At 45.1% G+C, this 12,182-nt stretch overlaps 1 protein-coding gene across 2 annotated transcripts in view; it reads left to right on the top strand.

Moving 5' to 3' along the window:
• The first annotated feature begins 577 nt into the window (after positions 1-577).
• LOC139050021 (uncharacterized) overlaps positions 578-12,182 on the top strand; it is a 42,555-nt gene continuing 30,950 nt past the window's right edge. The window contains exons 1-4 of one of the 2 annotated variants that reach the window (XR_011508714.1): positions 578-833; positions 5,390-5,460; positions 8,572-8,698; positions 11,618-11,694. Coding sequence is in view for 1 of the 2 variants with exons in the window: in XM_070526118.1 (XP_070382219.1) it covers positions 712-833; positions 5,390-5,460; positions 8,572-8,698; positions 11,618-11,694 (397 nt within the window). In the remaining variant the exon portion in view is untranslated. The remainder of the gene's footprint in view (positions 834-5,389; positions 5,461-8,571; positions 8,699-11,617; positions 11,695-12,182) is intronic. The other variant, XM_070526118.1, reaches the window with a different exon arrangement.

Here is a 12,182-nt window from a genome sequence, read left to right as displayed (position 1 = left end):
TCCTCGAACATGGTTGGGTGGAAAAGACTTTTGTGATGAGGCATTGTCGCAAGAAACTGTCCTGTAGCATTACGTGGAGGCTCTATGTAACACCCAAAACACACTGAAGCGAGCAGGAGTGATACTGTGCTAATAGAGAGCACTGGCATCACTTATACGTGCTTTGGATGTCTAACGTCAATCGTCGCTCGAATAGCTACACAGCCAGGGATAAAGCCAATGTTGACTTCACATATGTTGTCTTCACATTTATAGGTGTAATTTGGCTTAATTATATAGAGAAAAAGACTTTCTGATTCGCAATCGTATAAACGTTGGGTCACCTATTGTTCATTCTGTCTGTTCACTAATTTGGTCACGACTACCAATATCTCCCGAGAAGAATTAGCACTACTCCTGAAAGAAACAAATAATAATAAACACATGTTCGTGTCTACGGTTTTTGGCTAGGCGTGGGCTTTGCTTAAGTTTGTTTTGATGATTTGGTGTCAATTTTGATGATTTGGTGTCAATATTAATACTTTAGCGTCAACATAATGGCGCACTCTATCGTCTTTTTTTTCCAGATGGGTTTTACGATTTCATTCGAGCTGCCCAAGTGCCCGCCGTTTTACTGGCTCTCTCATCCTTGGCACAGACTGCGCATGCGCGATCATTCAGCAAAGTTCTGTCTCAGAAAGACGCTAGTGCTCCGGAGCGTCGTCACCAGGCATGACTGAACAAAGAAGCGGTGGGCAAACGCCTCCCGCGTTTGCCTTCATCGAAGAAGCAACCCCGGGTACAAGCCGTGAAGGCGGCGAGGGAGCCTCAGGCACTTGCGACGATATCCCTGCGTGAGTATTCCCGCTTGTGAAAGTTTCGTTGGATATTGTCAGCCGCAGGAACAACCTGGAATACAGACTTTAACAGTTATACATTTGTTTGCACATCGAATTGGGCGTTTTCGAGGACGACTTCGATTCAGTGTGGCTGCGGCCGTTTATGACCATGATAAAGAGAAGTGCCTCCTGTTTTTCGATCACAGTATCTATCCATATGAATATATAGACGCAGGAAAGGGACGACGACCTTTTAGGAAGGCTTATTACTGTACATTTGGCTGGTGGACCAGCTTTCGTCAGAGTACTTTACTGTACTCTGTGTACTCTGTACTATACAGAGTACTTTACGTCAGAGTACCTTACTGTACTCTGAGGAAGGCTGGTGCACCAGCCGAAAACGTTCATTAAATAAGTCTTCCTAAAAGTTCGTCGTCTACTTCCTGCGTATGTTATGTCTGGTCCTGCGTGCTGAACTTTGAAGAAACCCCCATATATTTTGTGACGCCCACTTGGGGTTAGTTCTGTTTCAGTTACGATAGGGGACCAGACATTTAGAAGTGACTTTACTGTGCTTGCACGTACAACGCATGACATTATTTGAGGAATTAATATCTTGCGTGAGTGGGGGGAAACTTTGGATTGTGGAAGCGGGGCGATTTCTCTTCGCCGCGACGTGCAAACTTCTATGACAGATAACACCAGTGATGCCGCCCACGTTCTCGACGTGTCGCAAGATGTGTGTTTGCCTCCGCAGGCGGGAATGTTTGAACCTGTCCATATTTCTGGCTCTCGGACAGGTTGTTTTTGTGGTTTAGCCGAGCCCGATTATGACAATGCGCTCAAGGAAAATGTGATAGTCCCTCGCACCCTCGTTGTCACCACTGATGGTTGTATTCGTTTGTGGACAGTGAATGTTTCAACCCAATCGATAAGATTGCCGCTAGGGCTTAAACTGGGAAGTATTGACGAGCAAGCCATTGTCAGCGTCGGAACATTCGACGCTGACAATGGTGAGGAAGACAATGCTGTCTTCTAGTGAGCAGTGTCTGCTTGAAGGAGTGCTCGCTCACTACGCCACATTGTTTGATTTTCTCAAGGCCAACGAGCGTCCCATACACCTCCAGCGTCTCGTATGCAACACCACTTCCATACACGGCAAGCGTAGCCAATTCGTCACAAGCCCTACCGCGTTTCACCTTCAGAGAAAAAAATCGTCGCCGAGCAGGTCAAAGAAATGTTACAGAAAGGAGTGATCCAGGAATTATATAGACCTTGAGCTGCTCCTGGGACCCTAGTAAAAAAAAAACTCGTTGAGATTCTGTGTGGACTATCACCGCCTAAACACCGTAACAAAGAATGACGTGTGCCCCCTGCCACGAATGGACGACGCCATTGACTGCCTCCAGTCCGCGTCGTATTTCTCTTGTTGATTTACGGTCAGGATATTGGCAAATTCCCATGCACCCCTCAGACAAGACCGCCTTCGTCACAACTGACGGCCCCTTTGAGTTCAACGTTATTCCCTTTGGCCTATGCAACGCTCCAGCGACATTCGAGCAATTTATGGATAACGTACTCCACGGACTCAAATGGGAAATTTGCATGTGCGATTTAGGCGACGTCATTACCTACGACCGGACATTTCACGAGCACAATCAGCGCCTGTCGGTGTTCTTGACTGTATCCAGCAAGCTGGCCTTATTTTAAACTCGAAGAAATGTCATCTCGGTGAGCGTGAAGCCCTCCTTTAGGCTTTCTGGTCGACAAAGACGGCATACCACCAGACCACGAAAAGATAGCAGTGGTTCGCGACTTCCAACAGCCACACATGGCCACAGATCTGCGAAGCTTTTGGGCTTTTGCTCATATTTCCGGCGCTTGATCACGAATTTCGCACAGCTACCCTCTCCGCTCACGTCACTCCTTCTCACTCACTACTTCACAAATACTTGCAATGAGGACTGCTAAGTGCGAGTCGGCGTTTCAACAGCTGGAATTTTTGTTGACTTCTGGACCGGTTCTACGGCATTTTGATCTGGAGGCGTCAACTGAGCTGCATACTGACGCCAGCGATGTGGGTGTTGGCACTGTGATTTTTCAGCTCTGCAGTGGCCTTGAGGATTTGATTGTCTACGCTAGTCGAGCACTTACAATAGCGGAGACAAACTACACTGTTACTAAACTCGAGTGTCTAGCAGTCGTCTTCGCCATTCAGGTGTTCCGCCCGTATCTACGTGGCCACGCATTCTTGATAGTGACTGACCATCATTCACTCATTCACCCGGCTGCGTGACCCGTCAGGCTGGTTGGCCCGTTGGGCTTTGCACCTTCAAGAGTGCAGCTTTTCCGCTAACTAGAAAGGCGGACGCTGTTACACAGATGATGATTGCCTATCCCGTCTCCCTTTGCCACACGCTAAAGCTGAGCATAATGACTTCGATAACTACCTAGTTTCCATCTCTTCGACTTTCCAGACCTGGGTACCTTCGAGAGCGAGCAACTTTGCGACCTTACCTTGAAACCCCTACGGGCAGCCGCTTTTCAGTCAGCAGGAACAATGCTGTTTACTTTTCATAATGGTTTGCTGTGCAAAAAAAAACATAACTTGGCTGACTCGCAGAGGTCGCAAACCAGGCAACTACAGGGACGATCTCACCCACAGAGAGGAGACACAGTTAAAAACGGCCGAAGGGAAACCCATACCCAAGGTCAATAGGATCGAGGTGTTGGGGCTCATCATTGAAGCCAAGGGCAACAACGGAGAAACCCTCAGAAGACTGGAGGGAACTGTAGCGCAAATCATGAGGCTAATCAGAAGGATAACAAATGAACATAGCAGGATGAAAGAGGAAAACACGATAAGGTTAATACAGGCCTTCGTAATAAGTAGAATAGCATACGTGGCACCGTACTTAAAATGGCAGGCCGTGGAAAAGATCAAACTAGAATGCCTCATTCGGAAAACAAACAAACTAGCCATAGGACTACCGATCAGCACCAGCACGGACAAGTTGCTGCAATTAGGCCTACACAACACGATAGACGAGCTCATTGAAGCGCAATGCAGGGCACAATACGAACGCCGCTCTGACTAGAGCAGGCAGACACATCCTAGAGAGATTAGACATAGGTTACCACTTTCAGCACGATGTCAAGTTGGACATCCCGAGAGAGACGAAGGAAATATTGGTAATACCTCCCATACCAAAGAACTTGCACCCGGAACAGAATAAGGACAGAACATATATATATATATATATATATATATATATATATATATATATATATATATATATATATATATATATATATATATATATATATATATATATATATTGTGTGTGTGTGTAATTTAGCCTGCGTTTGATCAACGCACACTTGTAGCAGCAGCCCACTGGCTTGGATGTTAAGCTGCTTAGCTCGACATCACGGGCAATATTCCTGGCGCAGTGGCATTTCACCAGACATTGTGAAACGTAAGAAAGCTCGGTAACTTGTATTTACGTGAGCATTACCGAAACCCAGGGGGTGAAATTAAATTCCGTGATCCATCCAAGAGTTCGTCATTGCAAAATCTGGCTTTTGAAACGTGAAACACAAGGATATAAATAAATGAAACAGTAGGTCACACTTCCGTTGGCGGTCGAGTGAGCGTACTCCAGGAGCCCAACGAAACATCCCACAAATAGTGCCATTTGCTAAACACGCAAGATATGTGTGAGTAAGTGAGAACACTACTGAACTTTTCGTTGTTACTTGTTTTTCAGGAAATATAAAAGATGTGCCTAAAGAAAAACGCCATATGTCTTTGAAGTGAACGCCATGTTCATTTGTAGGAAAGGTTAAGGCAAATCGGAAAGCACTACCGGGACGCCGCGACGGCCATGTCATTTTGGCACAACTGCGAACGGCCGCGTTGGCAGAGCGTGCGAAAGTTATCGTGAAATGGCGAGAACAGTTGCCGACTGCAAATCTTAAGATGTGTGGTCGCACGCTGGCACAGCTGTTGCGGACGCGGCTGGGTGACTGATTCGGCCGACTGGCACGGCCCTTGTACGAGAGCTAATATAATGCAGCCAAACCTAACATAACCATGCGTTACCCAAAGCATAATTTTAAGCTCTCACCCACCATTTCCGCAAGCTACTGATGGTGTGGTCATCCTGTCACAATAGGTATGACTAACGCTTTCCAGTTGACTCGCATGACGTCGTAGAGCTATACGCAGGTAGTCTCAAATGGTCACCTTGGAGGGGATGGCACTACATAATTATATCGTAATCTTGCAACTTAGCATCTTCTTGTCTTGGTTCTAGCATCATTCGTTGTTTTCCCATATTTCACGCTTCATGTCATGATTTAAGAAATTACGCAATTTAAGAGTGCGCCGTTCACCTATGCCATCCAGGAAGTTATGCTTCTCATAAAATGATACATTACAGGTTTTACCTTCATTAACAAAGAAGCACTTCCCTTGTTCCAAACTCTGCTTGGCAAAAACAATGTCCAGGTATATTCTGCCGTATCTAGGAGCACCGGCCAAAGCCAATATGTATGTCTCATTTCAGGTATATTGACGAGTACATCAATGACGCGTTGAAGGCATGGAAGCGCCAGACCAATGCCACTGACGTCAATGGTACGTATGGCATGGCCTTTAACCATCGACACCACTCGCGAAGATGCTTAACAGCTAACAGAGGAGGCATCGTTTCAATCGATCCTGATGGCGGTGCATTTATAGGTCATACGAACGCCTTACTAGCGTCCCCAAGTCAGTTGCTGTTGTGCAGTCGTAGTGTGAAATTCATGCAGATGAGTTGAGTGCTAACAGAGTCAACACTACGCGTATTCTACGTGCCTCAAGTTTCGAATCAATTCATTTTCAACACGATGAATTCATTCGTAAAGGCAATGAACGCTTCTCGATATGTCTTGGATGTCGTGTTGGAATGGGGCCAGAGTAACGAACTTACCAATGCGTAGCAAGCCAACCGCATGTTTTATTCTTCACGTTAAATGCTTGCTTGAGGATCCTGTCGTTGAAGGGCCTCTTACCGGGCGCCATTGCAAATTTAAATTAAAGGCAGTAAATTGCCAATGCGCCGTCAAGGGAGTGTTTCGGTAATACAATTATTTAAGTACATTCGTTATGGGAGAGGATAGATGACATCGAGCTGTCGTGCTACTGTGCCGTCAGCAGGCTAGTGTTACTGCTTCCAGACAATCTCCCTCTCTGCCTCGAATGTTATCCTCAAGCGGTGTTGCTTCTTTTCCTTCTACGCAAAGGGCCTACGTCATGTTAACGTGACGAGCCCCTGCTCTATTATATATTCCGATAGGTTTTTTTTTCGTACGACACATCTATTTGTTTTGTATTCCGTCGTTGGATGATCAACCTAATTCTCGTGCAGTAGTCAGTGTTGTTGTAAGCAGTTAGCATTACACAGATAGATTTGTTAGCGGGATTTTGACCAGCTCTCTCAAACCGGCGCTCCTTCCAGATGAAACAAAAATTATGGCGTTTTACGTGGCAAGGCCACTTTGTGATTATGAGGCACGCCGTAGTGGAGGACTCCGGAAATTTTGACCACCTGGGGTTCTTTAACGTTAACCTAAATCTATGTACACAGGTGTTTTCGCATTTCACCCCCATCGGAATGGGACTGCCGTCGCCGGCACTCGATCCCGCGACCTCTTGCTCAGCGACCTCTTCCGCGACCTCTTCCGCGACCTCTTCCAGATGAAGGGCACGTGGCCAACTGTTTGCAACTGTTTCCTTCCAAGCAGCCGCTTATACGTTTCACACGTGGTAGACACCTTTTAATTTACGAGCCGTGCTTGTGTATTTACAACAGCCAAACCTTGTGAGAGGACCTTTAAGACAGCTCTCTGTCTACCTTACGAAAAACAAGCCACACCTTATTAGTATTCTGGAAAACACGCGGTCGTTATGTTTACCGCAGTGTGGCGAGATTGCAGCGGTTACTTTATCCAACGATACTACCCTGTCAACTTGTAATTCTGCAAGTCATTCCCATCTTCTCCTATGCCCGCGACACGACCCTCACATATACGCATTGGGTGGCCGATTTTAATCAGTGTGGAAGGTCTCGAAGGCGTGCAGTGGATAAGAGCCATATTTGTTTGTAATTAGTTGCTAATCATGCATGGCTAACTGTAAATGAATTCCTAGGAACTTCAGCTACAGACGTAAGTAAACATATGCATAGGATGGCCAGGATCTTGAAGAATTGTTCTCTATGGGTTGAAGCTGGCGTTTATCATATCATGACATAGTTTTCCTGGCTATTCAAGCATGAATGGAGTTTTTAGACTTGTTCTGTCACCTTTTCTTCGTCCACGACCCGATCAGGCTGTCTACTGCTAAGAATGAATAGGCGGTATGCAGAACCTGCAGCTGCACTTATGCACACAACCCGTTCATCTATATAAGGTAGTGGATATCGGGTACAATAGTAAAGTGCCAACATCCGAGTTCATGACACCATTCGGCAGTCATCCTTTCACTGCAGCACCCATGCTTTCGAAACAATTTTCTTTTTAATAGGAAGCTTCGGCTCGGCGAACATTTGAAATTGTCATGCTCAACATGTAAAATGCCGAAATGCTTTTAGTAACAGCTCTTAGACTGACATGAATAATGTTCGTTCCATTTGAGCATGTTCTAGTCACTGCAGTAAGGGAATTACGCATTTAGGGCCTGGATGGTATGCCAGAATTCCCGGAAATTGGCAAGTTCCCCAAAATTTGAAACACAACTAACACAATTTAGTAACTCCCATCCTAAAACAAGCATAGCAGGCCGAGTTTGCTTTATGAATCTAGAATTTATGGAAATGACAAATGTTTCCGGGCATTTTTCAAAAGTCCTAGCTACAACATTGTGGTAAAGTTCAGACTGCTGCGTATCATTTTTCTCAATTTACGGGTATTAGTCAATTTACTTTCCAGAATTATCATATCGTTTTTATGGCCCAATTAGAGTAGCAAGCTTCATATTCTTTTTTTACAAATTTTAGCGCATTCAATAGTTTTTATATAGACAGTCACCGTCTCAACAATAGGTTAGTTTATGGGAGTTACAAGATTTCATCATTTGTTTTTCACATTCGATGGCCTGTATCAAATCTGGTGCAAGCGTGACCGAGAAAAACAATATCCCTGCTCCCACGTATTTAGGCAGAAGCCTCCGAGCTGAAGTTTCCTTTTGCGCGTTGCTAACTAAGCAGCTTTGCAATAACGAGAGGTGTCCTTCTTGGTAAAGAGAAGTTTGGCGTGTGCCAAAGCCTGCTTATTGAAATTAACATACGTTTCTTTGCGACCTTAATGAAGCATCGAACACACCTCTTGCTTGAAATTGGAAAAGTAGGTTTGACCTTTGTAGCGCAGTTAAAGAATACGAGCTGTCGTCCTTCGCATTGAAAATGGTCGTGTTCTAATCTGCTGTATTGTTTGCAGCGTAATTATTTTTAGAAAAATTAACATTCCATTAATTTCAATGTGATTGTCTTTTACGTCAATGTGCATTTTTTTCGTGCACTGAGCTCCGAATTCCAGAATTCCGGATAGAAAAAGCGCACTGCACACTCGAACACAGCAGCCAGCCTTCCTTATGCCTAAAGCCCAACTAAAACGTTTTGCATGCCACCATTTATTTTTCATGCTCTTTGAATGACCTCTGCAAAGCGACGGGTAACCACCTCTGCTGTTTTCTCGGACGGTGCAGATGCCACTGACAGCGGAAGCACCAACTACGCACCTGTTGTGTCCACCGCTAGTGCCGATCACGCCTGGCCCAGAACGAGCCAAGCTGGCATCGAGAAACTATCGTCTACTACGAAAGACACCGTGAGGTGAGCCACCATTTCAAAATATTTCTTGACATAAAGCAACCCAGCCAGTGGGCGAACTGCGACGGTGACCGGGCCTCTCACTCCCGATTTTATGCCACATAGAAAATAGAAAAATAGATCACAACTGTAAAAGCAAAAGAAAACGTGTACTTCTAAGACGTGTGAAGAGGTTTCAAAGACGCGTGAAGAGGTTTCAAAGACGCGTGAAGACATTTCAAAGACGCCTGAATACGCGTCAAGGACGCAAGAAGACGGCTCTTTTCTCCATACCATAGGGTATGCTGATGCGGTGCATAAAGGGACAGTGCCGCAGCAGCCTTGCCCACGAAGGATGTGCCTAATGTTGGACAACAAGCCCCTTCGGCGGGTGCAGCCAGCGTTTCACCACCATCTAACAAAACCTCATCAAATTCTAGGTTTGTGGCATTTAAAGATACTGTCACTCCAGGCGAGGCGTTTCCAAACCACCACTTCCAAGAAGGGCGCTGAACACGATTCCTAGTCGAACGGCACCACCGTTTCACTTCGAACCGTATAACCCACAGTAACCCTGCGTCATATAGAACCAAACGGACTCTGTAAGCTAAGTTAGCAGTCGTGTATTAGACAGGCAGCACAAATGTATTCTGCAATATGAACACACTAACAATGCAAAGGAATGTAAAGAGACTTCTACACAATTTAGATGATGTCAAACAACTTATTTAGAAACTTAGTGCATAAGTGCTGCGAACCGCTGTGTTTGCTTAGTGGCTATGGTGTTCTGCTGCTAAGCACGAGATCGCGGGATTAAGTTCTTAACACGGCGGCTGCATTTTGGTAGGGGCGAAATGAGAAAACACCCGTGTGCTCAGATTTATGTGCACATTAAGGAGCCCCTGGTAGACCAAATTATTCCCGAGCGCCCTACTACGGCGCGCCTCATAATTAAATCGTGTCTATGGCGCGTAAGACCCCACAATTTATCAATCCTTAAAAGCTCTGTCTGTTCAGGAAATACACGTAATATCTACACACACACTTTCCTAGGCAATGTCATTTTTCAGAGAGGCCGCGACGATGGTCTCACTTCGTCGGGTTGTGTGGCTATATTAGCAAATAAATTCCCACCCATCAATTACAACTCCGAACGACCTTTGAAACTGTTGCTGTCCAAAAACTGCTGCTCGAAAGGCTGGTAAAAGTCACTTCCATTTGCTTACCTCCTAACCACCAAATTCGCGAAACAGTTTCCGAGCCTTATAGATGAACTTCCGGAATTCCACATAGTATATTGAGACGAAAATGCACATAGCCCCCTTTGGTGTGATTCTCGCTGTAATTTTTTCTCCTTTGGATGCCTCTTTATTGATAATGAGCCGAAATTTTTCTGCTTGAGGTAAAGCATTCTCCTCGAAAGACATCAACATAACATTATATACACTCATGCCCTACCTAGAGTGGAACGTCCTAAATACCTCGTGAGAAGTCTGCTCCGGGAAATGGTCAGACTATGTACGCAATAATAGGACACATTCAGGCTGATACGTAAGTTGCTCTATCGCCAGTTTTGAACTCCATGTGGGCAAAATATAAATTTACTTAGCACTGAATAAGGTTATTTATGTCTCCATCTTGAAACAGGGCTAGGACACATATTCTATGGCAAGTTAGTGGCCTATGGCGTCATGAAACTGCTCGTTTAATCTGTTACAAAAGAGGCTTAATCGTGGGCTATTACTTTCTTGAACGAAACAAACTATTTGACGTTTACGAACGATGCTTTAAAGACAGCCGAAACACAACTGACCACCTTGTGCGGATTATGTCTTACATCAGTAAAGGTTTTGCTTAAAGACAGTTCTTTCTGTCATTGTTTCTTGATGTCAAAAACGCTTTACACCCCACCTGGCCCTACGGAAGTTTGCGACATCTCGGAAACGGGCATTTCGAGGCAACATGCTTAATGTAGTAGAAAGTCATTTATCGAAGCTAACGTAGAATATTAGTGCTGGCAATATTCCGTCCAGGTCATTCATCGAGAATACTGGGTTACCAGGGTGTGGGCGACTTATTTGTATCATTGTTGTTGTGAAAAATGAATTTAGCACGTTCATTTATTCCACAACGTATGCCTTAGTCCATTTATGTTGATGACTTGCCGATTCTATTTAACTTGTGTGGCCTAGCATTCTACGAAAGACAAGTCGAAATTGGCTTGACAAAAGCGTCAACATCAGCACAGAATTGATTTAAGCCACATTTCTTGAGAAGCCCCTCCTTCCTTCTTTCAAGAGATAGAGGCGTCATTCCGGTCTCCCATATTGAGGTGCATGAGCAACATTTACCTGTGAATAGAGAGCACTAAATTTTAAGGCAGCATTTTAGGCACGAAGGTAACCTTTATTCTACGCCCGAGAAAGCGATATGGTAAATGATAGGCATTGAGATTACCCAACAATGAGCCCGTTTGGCTACCCTGCACTTGCGAAAGGGAAAAGGGGGGGGGGGCAAGATTAAGAGAAGAGAAAATCTACTGTGAAGACCGCCGACGCATCAAGAGTTCTCTGCTCTCTATCATAGTTAGTGACTCAGTCCTTAAGTACCTTGAACAGAACTGCCAAAAAAACAATGAACATTCCTAAAATTCTGTCGCAAACAACCTGGGGTATAGTGACAAGAACTTCGTAAAACTTTTACAAATGCCTAATTGGAACACGCCTAGATCATGGTGCAATAATTATCAATTGGCTACTTATAGTGCCTCGATGATGCGGATCCTGTCCATCACCTAGGCTCTGAGTGAGACCAAAACATTGGAACCAGCTCGATTACCAAACAGAGTTTTGGTTTCTCGGTACTTGCTTGTAATAAAATATAATTTCAACTTTTTGCCACAGCTGTGTGTATCTCACACCAATATTTTTTTTTAATTTGCAGCTGTCCTGACGACGCCTGGCATTTCCAGCGGAACGCGCAGCACAGGCCGACAGCCGACCAGACGTACAGCCTCGATGGTACGTAGGCGATGGTCATTCGCCTTTGCAACAAATGTAGGAGAGTTGCCTACGTCCAGCGTGGCAGTGGTGCACTTATTGCGCATGAAGACGCGATTCACCAAAGCCGCCAAGTCGGTTTCTGCAGGAGGCGCCTTATCACTCTCCTTAGTAGGAAATTTGTGCAGATGCGTGCAAATTCATACAGAACCTGTGTTTGAATGCATTTATTCTCACATCAGTGAAGTGCAAAGGCACGCTGCCAGGAGATCGGGGCAGAAGCCGAGACTGTACATTCTACGCAGTCATCGATTCAGTAGCAATTGAAATCGGCGCTTCACCATTAATCTCAATATTTATTCGTCAAGCAGACTGTGTGTTCGTCGTGCTGGCACCATATTTTTTCTCTTAAACCCGTTGAACTTTGTTGACAAGGATATTGCTTAGACACCCACCGTGGTTGCTTAGTGGCTTTGCCATTGCGCGCCTCAGCACAGCGTCAATGGGTT

The sequence above is a fragment of the Dermacentor albipictus genome, chromosome 9 (genome assembly GCF_038994185.2).
Source record: "Dermacentor albipictus isolate Rhodes 1998 colony chromosome 9, USDA_Dalb.pri_finalv2, whole genome shotgun sequence".
Taxonomy (NCBI): Eukaryota; Metazoa; Arthropoda; class Arachnida; order Ixodida; family Ixodidae; genus Dermacentor; species Dermacentor albipictus.
The sequence above is the reverse complement of the archived record's forward strand: the minus strand, read 5'-3'. Positions and strand labels throughout refer to the sequence as shown.